A 21,730-nucleotide genomic window follows, 5' to 3' on the forward strand; every position below is an offset into this window, starting at 1 on the left:
GCACAATCAAGTTCTGTGAAATGGAAATATTCTTCAATCTTCATCTTCAATTATAATTCAAACAAAAGTAAATTTGTAATAATATTTTAACTTTAATTGGTCAATGTAAAATTGTAAATGTATGCCTAAGAAAACTTGCTTTTAGGTGATCAATGTTACTTAAGTTGGTTCAGTTGTCTAGTTTGTGAATATGTAGTTTCTATGAGCTGTTGGAACCTTTTTTTTTATTTTATTATTAATTATAATTTATTTATGTTTTGAATGGGAAGAAGACCCTTTCTAGAAAGCATTATTCCTTGCAAGAGTTGATATGCTATATATAGTAATTGATTAATTGTCCTTTTCAATGAATGAATGTTTGGAAACATTTATATAAAATTCAAGAAACTTACTTGAGATATACATACATGACCAACTTTAAGTCAAGTTAGGGTTATATATTTAATTTTATTCAAAATGTAATTGTAATTTAGGTACCCAATCTAAGAAATAATTATGCACTAATTACATTATGAGAATTACTTTCATGCATGTTGTATTGTTACTACTTACTAGCTCTGTGTATACATGACACATATATATGTCCTGCATCTGATAGTCTAATACGATGATAATTATATTAAACACACCTTGATACACCTCCGACAATCCAAGCAACATTTTCTTTCAATAATATTTTGAGTTAGGATAATTTAGATCAGATAAACATGTTAAGTTAGGTTTCTTGATATACAATCAACTTTTTATAAAAAAAAGCGTCTAGAACGAAGTAAGGTTTGAGGAACATTCGTCATTAGAAATTAAAGGATGATACTATTGAGATATATGGATTAAGTATATCTCTTAAAAGTAGTGTACATAGTACATGCACGTATAAAGCTACTATTTCTGGTTCTCGATCATTTACAAACTTTAAGCTTTGTGGATTCGTGGTGTACTTAGTCCTTAAGCATTTAACCCATCAAAATCCATCAAAGTTGAGTTTTTTTTTGAGCTACGATTGACAAGTGGCATTTTAATCATAAAAGGTTGAGCAATTACTTTTATTTATTGACGAATCCTAAGAGAGTAAATGATAAGTTATGTAAAGATACATATAATATCTAGTAACGTATATGATTGATATATATATGCTCTTTGCTTTTGAAGTTTGATGGATATATGGATAGCAATGTTGTATAATATACTCCAATCATGAATATACTGTCACATATATAAGAATTATGATGGAAAATGTGCACTTTGATACTTTAATTTTTAGGGTTCCCACCATAATAATATACCAACTTTGAAGAAATAATTAAAATTATTGGTGAAGTAGACCGTTGGATTAGATTGAGGTGTGTGGTAGATGCAAAGCTTTGCTTTTTTTGCTATGTATTTGATGGGTTTTGACATAACTTATAGTAGTGTTGGAAAATTGTTTTTTATGTTGGAAAATACTAAGTTTTATGATATTATAATTATTAATAATAATTTTGCCAACAACTACCTTTTAAATGACCAAATTTAAAAACAACTACGCTACCATTTAATTTTTTTATTTTTGGAAAAATTACAATAAAAAACAAATACTTTGAGCAGCACTACCACATTAGTTTTTCCGGCAAGAATCTCCATTTTAGGGGGCCTATTTTGTAAAATTTTCTTCCAAAAATTCATATTGAATGACAACATTGCTCTACATTTACCCTAAATTTGGTAATACACTTAGTTTCAATTGCCCCAAATCCTCCAAAATTATAAAACCTTAAATTTAACTTTTTGACCATAAACCCTAATTTTAGGAATCGATTGAGAAATTAAATCAACTACAATGCGATATTAAAGACAATATACCTGTTATAACTGTGTTCGGCCACCAAATTTCCTTGTTTTCTCTATCGCAATTGATTGAAATTTTATAAAAGTTTTCTCCCTCAACCGGAGATTCTTGTCGAAAAATAAAATGTGGTAAGGCTACTTAAAGTTTTTGTGTTTTTGTGGTTTTTTTTTAAAAAAAAAATTCAAAAGATTGTTGTTATAAAAATGGTCATTTAAATGGTAGTTATTGGTTAAATATCCCCATAAATATTAAATATAAATAATCACAAGGTTTAATTAAAGTAGCAATCCAGTGCAATGCCCATGCTACACGCACACTAGTTGTTTGATTATTTAAATTCTACCTAATATTTATTTTGGATAAGCCGAATCACCCCTTGGCTCTAGGTAGTCAATATAAGTTTTTCTTTGAGAGTGAGGGATAGATCAAGTGGTTAGAGCTTCCCTCTCGATTCTAGGAGAGCTTGGGATCGATTCTGACCCTGCCCTTGTGAGTTTTTCTCTAATTTTTTTTATTATTAAAAGTAGATAGATTAGGTTCTAAGGGATGTGTTGGGGCTGTATAACATTATTCCATTGCTTTTCACTAAGTTGAACTTATTTCTTGTTATAAAAACTTAACCTATTATCTCTTGCTAATAATATTTATAGGTTACAAAAACCCTAGTCGTCTTCTCTCTATTTTTTCTCTGTAGGGCTCTTTTAAAAAAAAGTGTTTCATAGGCCGAAAATAGTCAAATTTCTCCGCAAATTTAGTTATTTCCAACCCTTTCCCTTTAATTTCTTTATGTTTTTGTTATTGAATTCAATAAATCTACAATCTTTGAAGGTATTAAGTACCTCGATAGTAAGTTTGAGTGTAGTAAGTGCCCCTATGGTGGGCTCTGTTCCAGTTTTGTTTTTGTTTATTGAGTTCAGTATGGTACAAGTTGTTTCAACAGTAAAGATTTGTGCGGGATTGAAAAAGAGGTTAACCATTTGATTACACTCAGATTAATCAGACGAACATTTATTCACGACTACAACAGATCAATAGACCCCCTTGTCGAAAAAGCTTGTAAATCACAGCGATACGAAAGAGGGTATGAAAAATGTACAATTTGTAATAACGATCGTAGCTCTGCTGAAATGATGTTTTTATTTGATTCAATTGCCATGTACTTCGTATTTATTAGACTTAAATCTCTTTGTAGATTCTGTATAACTTTTTATTTATGAATCAATCTTTATTCAAAAATAAATAAATAAATAAAAACTTAACCCATTTAATCTTATTCTAACTTATCCTATTAGGACTAATTATAGCTATTAAATAATAGGAAATTTTGTGAAAAACTACCTATTATAGTCCAGAATTTGCGAGAAACTACCTATTAAAAAAAATATTGTAATTGACTACCTAATTTTTGAAAAATGTTATAATTTACTACCTTAGCCCGGAATATGAAGTTATACCAAAATTCTCCGGTGTTGACTTGGTCATGTGACCATCATGTGACACTTAATGACCCCTTTCTTTCCCAAATCAACATGACCAACTCAACGCCGGACAATTTTGGTCAAACTTCATATTCCGGCCTAAGGTTATAAATTACAACATTTTTCAAAAATTAGGGAGTCAATTACAACATTTTTTTTAATAGGTAGTTTCTCGCAAATTCTGGACTATAATAGGTAGTTTTTCACAAAATTTCCTAAATAATATATGTGAGGACTTAAATTAACTTTGTATCTTGTTGTACTCGTTTGAAATGTGTTTAAATAATATTGTGAACAACATGAACCTTAACATCGAAGAAGATCGAGAAAGGATCCTTCAATGTTCTTTCTTACTAATACCTTGAATATGTACGTTAATAAAACATATGATGTACCTTTGTACTTATATGGTATGATTCTCTTACTATGGCAATAATAAAGAATTAGAATTATACGACTAATACGAGTATGTAGTTACTAGTTAGTACTACTATTTCAAGTACAGTGTGCATTGTGATTGTTAAGCTACTATCACTTTCCAACATAAAAGTCTATTCAAAACAAAGCTATATATATATGCAGATGCAATTGCTTTAATTTTGATTGGAAATAGGAACTAGTTACACCTTCTTGGCCCCATTTTTTTTTTTTTTTTTTCTAATTTTTTTAAAAAAATTTTATTATGTATTTCATCTGTTTTTATTAGATGTATCACTTTTTTAAAATTGGAAGTTTTAATTTAGATGCATTACTTTCTCTTTTAGTTACGGAGTAATAAATTCTCTTTGGGGGATTTTTCCATGTGGTTGGTCACACCGTGTGGCCGGGGTTACTCGGTCAAAAGTAACTCGAGTAACCCCTTAAGTAACCCCTAACAGAGTAAAACCTGGTCGAGTAACTTGAGTAACCTCTGATCAAATATCTCAAGTAACTCCTGAGCGAATAACTCGAGTTACCCTTGACCGAGTAAACCCTCAATTAACCCCTGACTGAGTAACCCCTGGCTGAAAAAACTCGATTAACTCTTAAGTGGAGAACTATTAATTTTCATATGTGCTAAGTTTAATTGTGTCAATTATTCTACAATAGAAGGGAGTAGTTAATTTGAATTCATGCATAAAGCAATAAAGCATAAAAGATATGTAATGATTAAAATATTGGCTAGTGCTTGTGGTCCATGGAGTCTTTTTCATGTTTGATGCTTTTGGCCCTTAACTTGGTAGTGAAAGGTTGTTTTTTATTTTTTATTTTTATTTTTATTTTTTGAGGATGATCTATTTCATTACAATAATCAATAATTTTTTAACCTAATCTTATGTCCTAAGTAAAGTTTATTTGATTTTGTGCAATCTATCAATAAACTAATTAAATTCCACAAAAAAAAAAAAAAACTCATTTACTATTAGAAAACATTATTTTATCAATATCATACATATATGCCATAATTACAAGAAAAAAAATGACATAATAATAATTTAGCTAGCTTACTCCAAAGATCTAGAATATCTCGTGCCCTATATCAAAAACTTGGACATTGACACATCTACATCTACATTTGTGCAATTTTGCATCTATTATTAGTACAACTTCCATGTACTATACAACAACTAATAGTTCGAGCATAGAGTTTGACAACATATTAATTGAAGTAGTAGAGCCGTATTCATCCAAATACTCGTACAACATTCTTATGTTAATTAATCGCAAATTTGCTTTTCAAGCCGGGAGTAGAACCTCTTAATGAAATCTTCGGCAGCTTGATCCACACGACGATCATAACCCTCCTCACATTGCAAAGGAAATGGTGAGTCCGTAATCCTTAGTTGTCGAACGTTGCGTTTTTCTTTGCTAGGTAAAGGTGACACGTAGGGATGTCAATGGGGCGGGGCGGGGCGGATGTTGGTCTTCCCATCCCCATCCCCACCTTATATTTTCATCCCCATCCCCATCCCCATCCCCGCGGCGGGTCCAATTTTCATCCCCATCTCCGCCCCACCGGGTACAACTCCAAAACCATCCCCGCCCCACCCCCCACTTGGATATCCATCCCCACCAAAGACCCGCCTAATCCCCACCCAAGATCCACCTAATATCCGTATCTCAAATACACAATCTTTCATAATTAATACGAATTATAAAATAAAACATTCTATACACATTTTTGTGTTATAATATAAGTGTCGTACAAAGTATTATAATTAATATTGTATTTCATGTAATTATTTTATAAATTGAATAAAAGTATGTAATTTTGCTTTAAAAGATATATGGATGTGGGTATGAGGTGGGGATGAGGCGGGTACCAAGTGGGGGCGGGGGGGCGGGGCGGGGATGGGGCGGGTACAACTTAAAATCCACCCCCGCCCCATCACCCATGGCGGGTATGGTTTTTATCCCCATCCCCGCCCCACCACCCGCCAAACTGAGACCCATCCCCGCCCCATTGGGGCGGGGATGGGGCGGGTCTCCTACTTGACCCGCCCCACTGACATCCCTAAGCCTCTAGCACCTTGTAAATAGCTTCAAAACTATCCGTACCATCAAAACTCCTTAGGGGTGTGTAATAGAAGCTGTTGTTACGGTGGTGTTGATATTGACCGCCTTTTTTCTTGTTGGCGAGGTTGTGGTGGGGGTTTAAGGGGGTGTTGGTGCAGCTAACATCGGACTCTTGAGAGAAGTCGGTAGGGCTAGATTGAAGGTGGGATGGTTCAAAGACGCCGTCCCTAGAGGGAAAGGTGTCGCGGTGGTGATGATGGTGGTAGTGATGGAATAAAATGTTTTTAATGGCAAGTTTACTAGCGATTTTGCCTCGTTTCATCATTAAATTGATGTCTAGGAGAAATTTCTTCTTGTTGGTGATACCTTTTTTAAGCATGAAAAAGGCTATTTTCACCATATTCCATAGCTTTTTTGTGATTATTGGTAGATTTTGCTCCATCTTTTTTAACTTGGGTTTAATTTGAGATTGGATTTTGATGTTTGATTTGTGAGATTGAGAGATTTTTGATTAAGAAAAATGAGAGGACAAGTGTATTTGTGAGAGGAATGATTATAAAAGTGTTTAAAGAATATGGTAAAATAGAAAGAGAAGTGGGTGTATTTATAGGGAGTAGAAGTGAATGAAGCTACGTAAAGGGTTAGAGTAGAGGAATAGATTTTTTTTTTTTTTTTTTTTTTTTTTTTTTTTTTTTATTATAAAATCAATTGCGGTTAAAATTTTTTAAGTGGTCACTCCTACTTTTAAAAGGGAATTTAAAAAATAGTGGTTTTCCCTCCCAAATCAAATTTATGATTGAATATTGTTATTAACTTAGTTCTCTAAAAAGTCTACAATCACTTTCAAATTTTGCTTTATTGAGTGTTGTACTCCATTATATTAGTAGGAGATTTAAGCGTCTTCGATTGGTAATTTATACATAAGTAAAATTTCTCATGTGTGTTCATACCAGATTTGATTATAATATTAATTTGATTATAACTTGAATTATATGTACTTCTATACACCTTGTATGTTAAATAAAATCTCATTTGACTTTTGCACATGGTTTTAGGAAGGTTATAAAAAAAAAATATTGTAAGATTTGGTTAATTAAAGGTTGACGGAAAAAAGAAGATACCAGTAGTAAATTAAAGTATGGTAGTTGAGTAAATGTAAATGAAAAAAAAAGTGAGGCTTAATTAATTAGGTACTTTGTATATTTTAAAATGAATGAAGGTGAAATGAGACTAATATATTTGTTACTTATATTAGTCGACACGTTTTAAGTCTTTATTTAAAATTAATGTTATAAAAATATTTTGATGCAAATTTTCAGAATATCGATATTTTTTTTATTAATTTTTTGTATTACTAATATAAAATTTTAATAATTATAAAATCATATATTGACAAACATAGTTAAAAAAAAACTCTTTAATTAGTATCAAAGGGAAGGAGTAATATACAATCATACAATGAAGTTGGTATATATTAGTACTCAGACTATAGGCTTGACAAGTTTTGTTCCATGGCCCATTACTTAGAAAGTGGGTTTAGGTTTGATGATTTATACATGGGCTTCCGTTTTAAAATTCTTACCTATTTTTTTTTTTCATTTAATTAATTTTTTTTCTTTTAATTTTTTTTTTTAACTTCGCCCTCCAACAAGGCAACAATCATACCGTTCATACTTATTTGACCTTTAATTAGAAAGAGTTTGGTTTGACAATCATAGTTTTCTTGTGCGTAGAGCTTCGGAGCTTCCTAATAAAAAAAAAATATCTTAAACATTCTCAGATTTCTGGCGAAGTACTCTATATATAATAACAAATTCTTATGATCAAAATTTACATCTCTTCCAATGAAAAATTGTTAAAAGGATAAACTTGAACCAAAACATTATTGTGATATGAAATTAAAGTTAACCAATTGATTTGGGTATTGTGATTGAGTTGTGTGAAAAATGGACAACATAATATACAAAACTTAAAAGTATGGTTATAAAAGTTAAAAATAAAAGTAAATCGGGTGGAACACCAAAAAAAAAGTAAAAAATAAGAACCTACACATATACACGGTTTAGTCTACATGAGCTACCCCACAAGTAAGGGAATAATATATTTTCTTATAGAAACTTTCATGAAGGATAAAATCATAAAGATAGAGATATAACGAATTGAAGGAGATACAACACAAATGTAACTCTTATTTACAACACACAAAATTCTAAAGGAACCCTATAATTATTCCCCAAGTAGTACGCTAGTAGATGTCATGGCTAAGTTGTATCTTAAAAAAAAAAAACGAATGACAAAGGAGCGAACATTGGGAAGGAGAGCTTTGGGCGAGGATGGACCCCTTTATCTTGCGCAGGCCTGTAAGCCTACGGTAGCATTTCACAGTTCTTCGTAAAACGACTATAACTTTGTTTTATCCGTGAGTCATACTTTAAATATAATTCATCTCTCAAATATTAAGTACTTTTTATTCAAAGTAATACGAAATTACGAAGTGAGCATTATTAGAGCATTTCTTGTTCTTAGTAACTTGGCCTCTGCAGAAATTAGACAAATTAAGCTTTCTATAAACCGGCCATAATCACCTTTAAGGCAAAGCAGTTCGTATTTCACCTTTGCCTTTTCGAATTATAAACACTTGAATTCATTATTATTGATTAGAAAACGTTTCTTGCTTGAAGTGTGTTACTACTACGTGTCCTGGCTGATTGCTATCAAATTAGAGAGGAACTCTTTGGCTGTACGTATATATATGTACGTGTAAGGTTTGAGAAAGTGTACGCCAATAACATTGTAACATTGTAATTTAATCATTGTTTTACAAAAATCATAGTTTATTTATTGTGCATTATTTTTAACTTTAGGAATTACATCAGAGAATATGTTTGGTTTGTAAACCAGTAAGATTTTGGAATGAAGAGTTATAACTAGAATGGTATAAGATTAGAAGTTTAGAACTTGATTCCTATTCTATGAGTTTGGGTTATGTTAAGGAATAAATACAATCTTTTATTTTGATACCTAGACGGTTTGTATGAGTCATGCTATACCCATTCCGGCCATGGTTTAATGTTTTTTTTTTTTTTAAAAAAAAAAAACACAAACTAAATCAAATAAAGGGAATAAGTTTTAACCATTTTAAATACATACATCATATATCAATATTGTGCGAACCAATAAACACCCCTGAAAATGCCTAAATTTTTACTTGGACATAAGGCTTTAGGGTTGACAAGTATTGATCCATGACACATGCATTAAATGAAGTTCATGTTTATGAGAAGGTATTGTGTCAGTCTGGACTAACGAAATGCGGATTTTTGATATCCTCAATTGACGGGATGATATTCTCTATTGGCTGGATGATATCCTCGACTAATTGGATGGTATCCTTTATTAGCTATATGATATTTTTTATTGGCTGGATGGCATTTCTACTGCCTGGATGATATCCTCTATTAAGTGAATGATATCCTCTATTGGCTATATAATCTGGTTGATATCTTATAAGCAATAGAGGAAATCATCCGGCCATGATATCGTATAACCAATAGAGGATATCATTCAGCCAATAAAGGATATCTTAGACACATTCATAAATGATATCATATACGGAGTAGCCAATAGAGGATATAATCCAACCATGATATCATATATCCAATAGAGGATATCATCCGACCAGTATAATTATTATCAACCAGCTAGTAGAGGATATGTATAAATTATTGGAGGAAATAAATTATTAATGGAGGATATGTATAACTTGTTTGAAGATATGTATATTTTGTTTGATGATATGTATAATAATGGCGGAACCTCCATTGAACATCTCGTACTAAAAGTCATGGGTATAACATAACTTGCTCATTTCTCAACCAAAATACATGCATATGTTATCAAAATGCTCACAATTCAACATATCATATGGGACAATCAATTTCAACAATTATACATCACATAAGAAAGCCACAATTCAATTTTTTGGGCATTTTTTGAAAAATCCGAGAATCTCAAGCAATTAAACTTTCTCTCTCTTCCGCCATGGATGACCTCGCTCCTCTCCGTCGCCGTAACCACCACCAACTTGTCATCCGGTGGAAATTTGTTCTTCATCGCAAGAAGATGACAATGATACCTTCTCGATAGACGAAATATTGAATTACTTTGTGCATGTTTATTATATTTTATAGTGATTTTGGATATATGTTCTCTTCACTTGATATCTACTAAACTTAAACTATATTATTTTGTTTCAATTTTCTAAACTTTTTTGTTTGAACTTATTTTATTGTATATTATATTATCTAAACTTATTTTTATTTTATATTATTATGCAATCATTTAATTTTTTTAAAAAAATCTAAAATAAGATGAAACAAATAAATCTTAAATTAACACAGATAACACACTTTGTCACCTTGATTAATTACATAGTTTAACATGTATACCCCGTCAAAAAATAAAAATCGACGATTCATGCTATGTTGATGTTTATCCTCCTAATGTAAGTACTTCATTGTTAAGTATATTTAATTTCCCACTAAAATTCCAAGAAAAGTAATAAGGCCAATGTGTTCTTTTGGCAGAGAATCAAATAGACAAGTGGAAAGAAGAATAAGTTCATAGTTTTTTAGGAGCTCATACAATTATGCTAAGTAAGAATAAAGTAATCGTATTATTTGAGGTAACACGGATAAACAGATAAGGAAAAGCAAAGATCCCTCAATTATCATACTCGATCAGTTATTAGCCACATTATCCTTATCCATTTATACATGATTTTGTGTATGACAGTGTTAATTTTTTTTGTTAATTATTTGTTATTAGTTGGTGTATGATAGTTAATGGTCTCATGTTGTCTGACAACTTGAAGCTAGTTTGTACGTACATAAAGAGAAAAGAAAAATATTAATCTTTGGCCTTTTGTAAGCTTTAATTATTTCAACATCCACCAACTTTTGAGAGAATCAAGCCCTTCGAATTATGTATGTAAGAATTAGACACAATGCAAAGACATAGTTCACGATTGATATGGATAGATTTTCCTAATTTTGATAACTAGTTAAGCTAGCATTAAGTTTATAAAGCGGGATTCCCTTGTCCTTTCTTCTAATTAAGGAACCAAATCCACATGATTATAGGTGCAATAGAGTCATTTTTTTTTTCTTCATATCTCCATCAGAAAAATGAAAGGTTCGTGTACATTATTATAAACTACTATAATTAATCAAGAATTGAACCGTACAATTGATAATTCTATTTGTCATATCAATTGTGCTATTTTAAAATTTTATCACGTACTTAGCTTAAATAAGAGTAATTTATTAATAAATCAATCCCTTTTGCATGCACCCGGTGTGCAGTATTTTTACTGTACATTGAATATTTTGCGAAAAGTGACCCTTTTTTTGTATAAAAGTGACCCTTTTTCTTATACAAAAGTGCTCCATATTTTCACAAAAGTGACCCTTTTTTTCACAAATGTGGCCTTTTTTTTCACAAAAGTGACCCCTTTTTTTACATAAAAATAACCCTTTTTCACAAAAGTGATTTTGTTTTTTCACAAAATTGACCCTTTTATTCACAAAAGTAACCTTTTTCCTTCATAAAAGTGACCTTTTTTTTCACAAAAGTAATTAAACTACATATGCAAAACAGAGTATCAAAATTAACGAAACAAACACAAAAATTAACAATAGTCATGAAAAAACTATACAATCACTGAAACAAATGAAAAGTCACCGCCAGAACCACCGTTAGCGATGCCGATCGCGTTGAAACCATTGCTGATTCCACCATTTCCGACCATCTCACCGAGCAAAGCGACGAAAATTTACAAAAAAAGTACAAACACTAACCTAGAGTAGAATCATCAACATCATCAATTATCACCAGAAACTAGAGGAGAAAGGAAAATCAAAAGAAGATGAGAAGTAGAGGAGAGAGAAAAACAAAAGAAGATGAGAACTAGAGGAGAGAGAAAAAACAGAGAAAAAGAAGATTGAAGAAGAAAGAGAATCTGTTGAATAAAGAGGAGAGAGAAAATAAGATTTCATTTTTTCCTTGCCAAAATTGGGTCACCAAACTCACGCGTCCTTTTGATTTTCACTAAAATATTGAACACCCGGTTTAATGAAAAGTTTGTGTTAATAAATTCATCAAAATAAAGTCATTTTTATTATAAGAGAAATTTTAACCTTGATCATCATAAAATAATAGATGTGACTATTAATTCTGAAAGGAAACAATACCGAGATATGGGTGAGACGGAAGTGAGATCCAAGACTTTACTTTGCTTGCTCAAGTGTTTTAGAGGCTGCTATGGGAGTGCTTTATGCTACCTTGGCAAAAAGTGACTAGTTAATACAGCTAAGAAGGCATGACACAATTATTTTTGCCCGTTTTCTTCTTTTATGTAACGCCACATAATTGAATTTATTTATTAAAGTACCCTTTGTTTATTTTGAGCTTGAAATGCTCTCTTACTTTCAGAACATAGTAATAAGGCGGATCCTATTTCAATCCTTATTATTATTTTTTTTTACTTTTTTTCTTTAAATAAAAACCAATTTCTTTACTTACTAAATATGCCTTCTCTCTATGTACAATTGTAAAAATATTGTTCACCATAATATTGTAATTTAACTAATAATAATGTACCGATTAAATTCAGATAAAGATGTAAACATGATTATTGTTCAAAAATAACATGACAAGAGTAACATTTATATACAAAAAGATTTGATTAAGAGAATTGTAGGCTTTGCATAGAAAGAAAGCAAAGTGGTAAATTTTGGGCAAATACAAGTTTATCTGCCAGATAAACGAATTTTTGTTAATCTGATGACATTTTTGTAAATATATTGAAAAAGCGTGATCATTTATTCAATATTTTTAGTGAGTTGTTCAATTACTGTTTGCAACTTGCTTTTACTGTTTGATGAGAAAATTACACATATACCCCTCAACTAGTACATGAAAAGACGCATGTACCCCTCCACTAGTACTTGAAAAGACGATTATACCCCCAAATAAACAAATTTTATTTATCTGGGAAATTAATTGGGTACAACTCGTAAATTTTGAAACTTGGCGTATAAAGCTCGCTCTGACCCTCTTTTTTGAATGTGGAGACAACTTTTTGAAATGGTCATAAAAATAATTTCTTATTAGTCTGTATATTTCTAGATGATATTAAGTATAAATGCCGCAACTTTAAGTAAATCATAATAGACTTTTATTAACTTTGTTATATTTAACAGTCATAATAATAGACATTATATTGTTAATTCATTTTGTTTGTTAAGTAATAATTTTAGAATGGAGAATAAAACTTATACATGTAATTGTATAATTGATCTTCTCAAGTTTATTCATGAAATATTTATGAAAAATTATGTATACATGAAAGGGCAACTAAAGTTCTTGCATATTTTGGTATAATAATAATGCTCTGTTCCTTTAATAGTTTTACCCATTTATGTATTTACAATGGACACCTTTGAGGATTTGATTAACAATACATAAAAGTAGTAATTTTTATAATATACAACAATCCGATATCATTTCGACAATACTCCGTACATATTATAATGAATCTAGCATGTTCTCATAAGAAAAACCTAAACCGAATAAAAATAAAAAACAATAAAAAAACAAGTGCAATCATTTAAGTAATTCGGTATTAAAATTAAAACCTTTTAAAAGAACCCTCTAACAAATTTCACAAAAGGCATCCAAATCATAAGACCCAATAAGGGTCTTTCCTAAATGAAAGGAGCAAGTTAAATGGCCAACTATGTTCGATTTTCATCACTTTATCCGTAATTGACTAGCTAGTACATACACTTTACTCAAAGGTACAAATTCTGGCAAACTTAATTATTTAGAAAACTTTCCCAATAGAAAAGAGGTAAAGAACTTCAAGTATTTCGTAGTATAGAAATGTACCAAATAGTACAATTATATAGCCACACATAAAATAATACACATAAATTAATACGGATTACTTCGTTAGTTCAAATTATTATTTACGGAGTACTTTATATAATTCTCAAATCGTAGGGAGTATATGTTAAGGATCGAATGTATTTAATACTTTGTTATTTTATTTGAAGTAAATATTTTTATAATGTCATATTTCCGTACAATACAAATTTGCAATGAAATAAAACATTTTTTTAGACAAATTGTCTCAAAAGAGAAAAAAAAAAAGGTCCTACTCTACAATTGTACGTCCGTTCAACAAAATTTTCTTCAAATTATTCATTTGGAAATAATTTGACACTATTATTGTAGCTTAAGTTGTGAATAGAAATTGTTAATAAAATCTTCAGCAGCTTGGTCTACATGCTTGTCCTCCTCCACATTTTGCACCGGAAACGGCGATTCCGTTATCCTTAGCTGCCGGACCGTAGGGCTCCGTCCAAATCCTAGACCGGGCAAAGCCGGCAAAGGGGACGGAAGACCACCACCAGCCTCTTCATTACGTAACATCATTTCTAGCACGCTGTTAAAATCCTCTAGGTTAACATTTTGACCATCTTCCAAGGTTAAAGGGTAGGGCATGTAATAGTGGTCATTTATTTGGTGACGTTGATTTTTTCCTTTGTTGGTGAAGTAGTGACGGTATAAGGGTGTGTCACTACAACTAAACTCGTACTCCCGGGCGTCGTTGGTGAGGTTAGATTGCCCACCAACGCCGCCCTGAGAGTTGTGGTGGAACATAAGGTTTCCTAGGGCTTTTTTACCGGCGATTTTGCCACGTTTCATCATAAAGTTGAGATCCATGAGTAACTTCTTCTTGCATAAGCCTTTCTTTAACATGAAAATAGCCACACTTACTATTTTCCATATTTTCCTTGATATGCTTTCTATTTTGGGTTCCATTTTTAATAGAGAAATTTGTTTTTTGGTTTAAGTGTTTATGAAAATTTTAGGAGAGAAAAAAGAATTAAGAAGAGAAGGCTTTAATTTTGTTATGAAGAGAATGAAACTGGAAGAGGTTATATATATAGGAAGAAAAAGTTGATTAGGACATATTAAAATATTGAGTACTTTTGTTTGTGGGAGGGTGAGAATGAAGTTTCATATTTCTTAACTTGTAACACTTCTACTTTTTCTAACTTTATGGAATAATATTAATTAATCCATAAATTGATATTTTTTTTGGTGCCAATAAATTGATATTTTAATATTGACATGTTTCACGTAATGAATTGTTTTGCAAAAGGATGGTGTGATAACTCATTGTGTTATAACGGCCTTTTTTGGTCCAATAATTGTACTTCGTATAATAATTGTACGTAATTACTCTTGTATCTTGTATAAGGATGTATACAAATTAATTTGTGAATGGTTTGTTACGGTCAAAACTTGTTAATTAAGTCGATTTAATTTTGAGTATTAATTTTTTGTATGTTATGTATGCTAAATGAGTTCTAACACACATTAATCAAGATCTTAAATGTATGTTGTAAGTTTTTAATTAATGAATTGGAAGTTATGTATTTATAGGACACATTAAGCTATAGGAGATCAAGTGGAGTGTAATTGCCTCTATATACCTAGCTCTTGTCTAGTGGATGATATGACGACTATCCACGCGATTGTTGCAAGGTATTGGTAAGGTTATACAATTCCTACCTTTCTAGTTGGTAACCCATAGATATGCTAGGTTTATCATGCTGAATTTCAATGTGACATCCTCATATCTCATACAACTAGTCACCAAAATAGATACACTGATCATGTTAATTGGTGTGACCATTTTAAATGTGTTGCGTACAGTCAATGACTAGATAAAGATTGAACAAAATATATTCGCTCTTGATTTTGTGATTGATTAATAAAGTATTCGGCTGTCCATTTACTCTAACTCATAGAGATAGATGGGGCAAAAAATGTGTTATGTAATTGTTCCTTGGAGAAATAATAAAGTAAGGGTATTATTTAACAATGTTTTTAATTATGTGTAGAGATACGAACTAAGCTAAGACTTTGCTTTGCTATTGGGTTTTGAGGTTGTGATCCTTGGGCGAGGAAACAAAGTGTGAAGATCTCCATGGTTGTGGTCCAAAGGTGTAAAGGTATTGCCAATTTTTGTTAAATTGTTAGTCCAAATAGACAACTCATCTTTATTAACGAAAGTCATGGTCCTCATCAAGAAGGTAAAGATAATATAGCTTTTCTTTCTCCTTAATCATAGGATTCAATTTAGGTTATATATTTGTGGCCGCTATTTCTTTGGTTGTTAACTTGTTTGCAAATGGTGTTTCATATTAGCAATTAGGGTCATTCTAAGAGAGTTTAAGAAATAAAACATCAATTAGATAGTGTTTATTTAATTTTTTTTTTTTTTTTTCGTTTGAAGGACCAATTAGAGAGTGTTTGATAAATGACTTTTGACTGGCTTTTCATTGTCTGTTGACTATTTTCAATTATTATTTGTCAAAAATGAAAAGATGGATTTTACCTTTTATTTGCTTTGTGAAGTGGATTTTCTCACCTCTTGCTTGGTACGGCTTATGTTCATATATGAAGTATAACACTATGGTCAGTTTATCACTATCCTACCAAATTACACATGAATTATAACAAAAAAACATGAATTTTCCAATATAAGTAAGTACGCGCATAGTTTATACATTCAAAAAGGAATTAGCCAGTCCAAAGTACATAAGTTCTTGAAAACTCTATACAGCGGATAGCATCATATAACAGAAAACGGACGCACATATTAAACATCACAGTTTTCTAAATTGTATTACTACATTCGTACCTATTTGTTTGTGTATTTCATACTATCTTTAACTAATTTTACGGCAACATGATAATGCATGTTAACTAGTACTCTAGCAACAGCTTTGCTCCTTGAGCTGCGAGTAAAACCTCTGAATAAACTCCTCAGCCGCGTCATCCACACGTTCATCACCAATACTTTCTTCATTTTGTGAAGGAAATGGAGAGTCTGTTACCCTCAGATTCCGAGCGTTACTACCTTTACTAGAGATAATAGCGTCTAGTACCTTGTTAATAGATTCTGATTCATCGGTATCTTCCAAACATGGTGAGGGAGAGTAGTAGTAGTGATGGTATAAGGGGGTGTTTTTGCAATTGAACTCGTACTCTTGTTGTGCTTCGAAACCAATAACACCGCCTTTTGTGGTGGAGACTTTGCCAATGGTAAAGGTCTTTTTACCTCTCTTCATCATCAAGTTGAGGTCCAAGAGTAATTTCTTCTTGGAAATACCTTTTCTTAGCATTAAGATGGATAGTTTAACCATGTTATATAGCTTTTTTGTGAATATTGGTAGGTTTTGCTCCATCTTTTTCCTAGATTGTTTGAAATTATAGTAGCTTAGTAAGTTAGTAGCTAAGTTTGTGAGAGGTTGTGTATGTTTTAGAGAGAATAAGAGATGTTTTTGGTGTGGTGAATAATGAAATAATGAAGGATGTATTTATAGCTAAGGAATTGAGGTAGCTAGAGATGAAGCTTAAGAAAAAGGTTTTACGAGTGGAAAATTAATTAGAAACTTTATATTAATGGAGCTCCCAATAATATTAGTAGCAGTGCATGAATAATTTAATCAAGGCCACCATCTACATGGCTTTTAGGCAAAAAAGTTTTGTTTCCGTCCTTTTCAATTTTTAACTTTAGCTTTTGCAAGAAATGAATTCTATATATTTTATTATACTATGTTTGGTGTGTAGATTAGGGAGAAATTATTGATCTGATAAGATTTTTCTGAACAACATATGGCTTAGAATTTCACTGTTTTATATTTATTTTTTAAAAAAAGGTAAGAAAAAAGGCGAACATTAGTAATAAAGGACATATATGATAATATAATTAGTAGAGTTGCAAGGATGGCGCGAGGAAGAATAAGGAGGAGAAGGATGTAATACGTGTTATGGCAATGGTTCCTTTTGTATTAAACTCCTAGAATAGCATTGAACAAATTTGTGTGATCTCAGTGATAATATATATGAAGTTTCAAAACAAGGGTAGTACTATGTCAGTTTAGGGATGCGAACTTTGTATAGAGTACTAACCAAAACATCATGTATTGTTAAGCACAATTCATGTACTTTAGTTATCTATTTATCCCTTCCAAAATGAGAAAGGTCACAATTTGTGACAACAAAGAAATTGTCCTGTTATACTTACAATTTTTTGTAGCCGATGATGTGTTGTGTAAAGATTATAAGAATAAATGTTGGCTAGGTAAGGTACGACATTCAAGAATCAAGGTCAAAGGAAAAATATATTTGTCATAGTTATAAAATAATATAAGTATTTTCTTAGATTTTATCCCTTGTTTATCACAAATTCTTATATGTGGCTCGCCACGCAGGATTAATGTTATAGTAAATTTTAAAACGATAGTAAAAAAAACATGATGAGTCATATCTTATGTGGCACCAATGAATGAGAGCCATATAAATAAATAAATATACTTTATAAAAAAAAAGTTCCACCTATATATGAATTATAATCTATATTCTCTTATGTATCGTACTTCATTGCATTGTTAAGTATTTTTTCCAATGAATTCCAAGAAAGGTAGACAAGTGGAAAGAAGATTATGGGGTGTTTTAGGAAGTCTTAGCTTCCCCACAAAATAATTAAGGCTTAAACAGATAGAAGGATATTTTATCAAAAAAAAAAAAAAACAGATATAAGGATAAACAACCAGTAAAGGTCCCTCAATTATTCACTCAAACAGATATACAGTAGCCATATTATCCACTTATCCATACAAATATTTTTGTTAATTATTAGTTAGTGATTAATTAATGGTCATACAGTGTCCGACAACTCATAATTTAATTTATTTATGCAGCATTGTACTTAAAGAGAAGAAAACTTTGGAGCTCGATCATTAAGATTTAATTATTTTACTCAATAATTTAAGAAACAAAGCCAGTAATTAACATAAAAAGTCTAATTGGAAGAGATATCTGTTCTGTTAAAATATAACCTTGATTATGAATAAGTTGCATGTCATGAAAATTCTATGGTAGTCTTCTTTAAAATGACTATCATTATACATTTATACTAATTTTTTTATTGGATGATTATTGATTTATTTTTATGTCAAAATTAACTGTAAGTTTTTTTTCATAATTTTAAAATTAATTATTTTTTTTATATTTTCATAATTAATTTAGGAATTATTTTTCAATTTCAGTAATAATAAAAACTGAATATTATAAATTAATTAGGAAAATTTAAAAAAAAATTCAAAAATTATTTCAAAATTAATAAATGAATTTTAAAAATTAGATAAATGATTTATAATAATAATAATAATAATATTATTATTATTATTATAGAAGAAAAGTACTCCGTACATGAGAAGGCCAGGATACAACAGTCTTTTGTTGAGATTGTAACCACCCTTATCTAATTAAAGAAAGAATAAAAAAAATATATTGTCTATAATAAATAGATTTTATATCCTAATGAGTATCCCAATGGTGACTTAAGACTGTAACTGTTAGAATATTTTCCCTTACTTTCCACTGCTTAGCATTGTTCAATATATACAATCATAGTAAATACAGCACATTTACATAGGAGCTAGACTACACATTTACATAGGCTAATACACCCCCGCAGTCGTAGCGGGAGGTAATCGAACGCTAAGGCTGGAACGGAAGTCTTCAAAGAGCAGCTGCGGCAACCCCTTCGTGAATATATCTGCGATTTGGTAGCGGGAGGGGACGTGGAGTACTCGTATTTGGCCGCGGCTGACTTTTTCCCTAACGAAATGGATGTCCATTTCTATGTGTTTGGTTCTTTGGTGCTGGACAGGATTCTCCGAGAGATACACCGCACTGACGTTGTCGCAGTACACAATTGTAGCCTTCTTGATAGGACAGCGAAGCTCAAGCAGGAGGTTCCTTAGCCAGCATGATTCGGCCACCACATTGGCCACGCCGCGGTACTCTGCTTCGGCAGAAGAGCGGGAAAGTATGGGCTGTCGCTTTGCCGACCAAGAGATAAGGTTGTCACCAATGAACACACAATAACCGGAGGTCGAACGCCGTGTGTCGGGGCAGCCACCCCAGTCGGCATCGGTGTATGAAATTAGGCTCGAAATTGAGGAGGGATAAAGATAGAGGCCGAGCTTTAGTGTACCTTGAAGATATCGTATAATCCGACGGAGAACTTGCATATGTTCTTGACGGGGATCATGCATAAACAAGCAAACTTGTTGTACGGCATAGGAGATGTTGGGCCTCGTGAATGTGAGGTATTGAAGAGCTCCGGCAAGGCTGCGGTAGAGGGTCGGGTCGGGAACAGGGGGACCCGAATTGGCACTTAATTTGGCCTTGGAATCGACTGGTGTGGTGGAAGGCTTGCATGATGACATGTTAGCTCTAGCAATTATATCTTCTGCATATGATTTTTGAGATAAGAAAAGCCCATTTGGATGGTGTGTCACCGAAATACCAAGAAAAGAATTAAGGAGCCCGAGATCTTTCATAGCAAATTCGGTTTTGAGCTTGTTCATGATTGAAATCCGAAGTGCCTTAGATGATGCGGTGAGGATGATGTCATCGACGTATAGCAAAATATAGGCCACCTCCTTGCCATGACAGTAGATAAAAAGTGAGTAGTCACATTTGCTATGGAGAAAACCAATAGTGGAGACAAATTTGGCAAACCGATGATACCACGCCCTAGGAGCTTGCTTGAGGCCGTAGAGAGCCTTGTTAAGGAGACACACATGACCCGGACAATTTTTGTCACGAAATCCGGGTGGTTGATGCATATATACTGTTTCCTCAATATCACCATTTAAGAACGCATTTTTGACGTCCATTTGATGAACGGGCCAAGATTTGGAGAGAGCGATGCTAAGGACGGTGCGGATGGATGCCGGTTTTACAACCGGGCTAAATGTCTCGTCGCAATCTACACCAACCTGTTGATTCCTGCCATTGAAAACAAGCCGGGCCTTATGCCTCTCAAAAACACCGTTAGCATCTTTCTTGTGGCGATAGAGCCACATACAAGGAATGACATTCACACTAGAAGGACGGGGCACCAACTCCCACGTCTTATTTTTAATTAGAGCCTTGAATTCTTCAACCATGGCTACCTTCCAATTCGGGTCGGTTAGGGCTGAGATAGGGTTGCGGGGAAGAGGTGATGGGGAAGAGGCAGTGTGTAGATTAAAGAGTTTCTTAGGTTTGAAAATACCATGTGAACTCCGTGTTTGCATTTGAGGGGAAATACGTGGGCTGCTCTGTTGAGAGGGGTGGGCTGTAGTGGCGTTAATGGGCTGTGAGGAAAGGTCGGCCTGCAAGGAGTTATTTGGAGGTGAAGTGGGCTGGGCTATTGGAGTTGGAGGAGAATAGTGTTGAGTGGGAGATGTAAGAGGAGTGTTGGGCTGGGCCGTGACTGGAGTGAGGGGCCCAGTATGTGAGGGTGAGTTAGGAGGATGGCGGGTTTGGGCTGTTTGGGAGTGAAGAGGAGTATGGGCTTGATTAGGAGGATCGGATTGGGCTGGAGAGGAAATATTTTGCCAATGCTGCAGGAGGGAGGGAGATATGCCATGATCCAAAAAATCATAAGAGTGGGCAGTAGGTGTGTGAATTTTGGCAAAAGGGAATTGTGATTCATCGAATACCACATGCCGGGAAATGAAAATTTTGTGAGTTGACATGTCATAGCATTTGTACCCGCGATGGTTAGGTGGATAGCCCAAGAAGACACAAGGGGTGGAGCGGGCTTGGAGTTTGTTAATGGTGGTGGATGGGAAGAGGGGGTAACAAAGGCAACCAAAAACTCGAAGGTGAGAGTATGAGGGGTCTTTGTGGTATAAAATTTTTGTCGGGGATTTGAATGCTTTGGATTTGGAGGGAAGGATGTTGTGGATGTATGTGGCCATTTGTAGAGCGTGTTGCCAAAAAGAGG

General features: G+C 32.7%; 2 protein-coding genes across 2 annotated transcripts; both read right to left on the bottom strand.

The window, feature by feature from the left end:
- Nucleotides 1-14,088: 14,088 nt before the first annotated feature.
- On the bottom strand, nt 14,089-14,688 carry LOC145588952 (uncharacterized). Its single transcript, XM_081645536.1, has one exon. It carries the CDS (start codon nt 14,686-14,688, stop codon nt 14,089-14,091), a length of 600 nt encoding a protein of 199 aa, XP_081501662.1.
- A 1,964-nt stretch (nt 14,689-16,652) lies between these two features.
- LOC145588953 (uncharacterized) lies at nt 16,653-17,084 on the bottom strand. The gene has a single exon (XM_081645537.1). It carries the CDS (start codon nt 17,082-17,084, stop codon nt 16,653-16,655), a length of 432 nt encoding a protein of 143 aa, XP_081501663.1.
- Nucleotides 17,085-21,730: the final 4,646 nt, after the last annotated feature.

This window comes from Chenopodium album, chromosome 17 (assembly GCF_948465745.1).
Source record: "Chenopodium album chromosome 17, dcCheAlbu1.1, whole genome shotgun sequence".
Taxonomy (NCBI): domain Eukaryota; kingdom Viridiplantae; phylum Streptophyta; class Magnoliopsida; order Caryophyllales; family Amaranthaceae; genus Chenopodium; species Chenopodium album.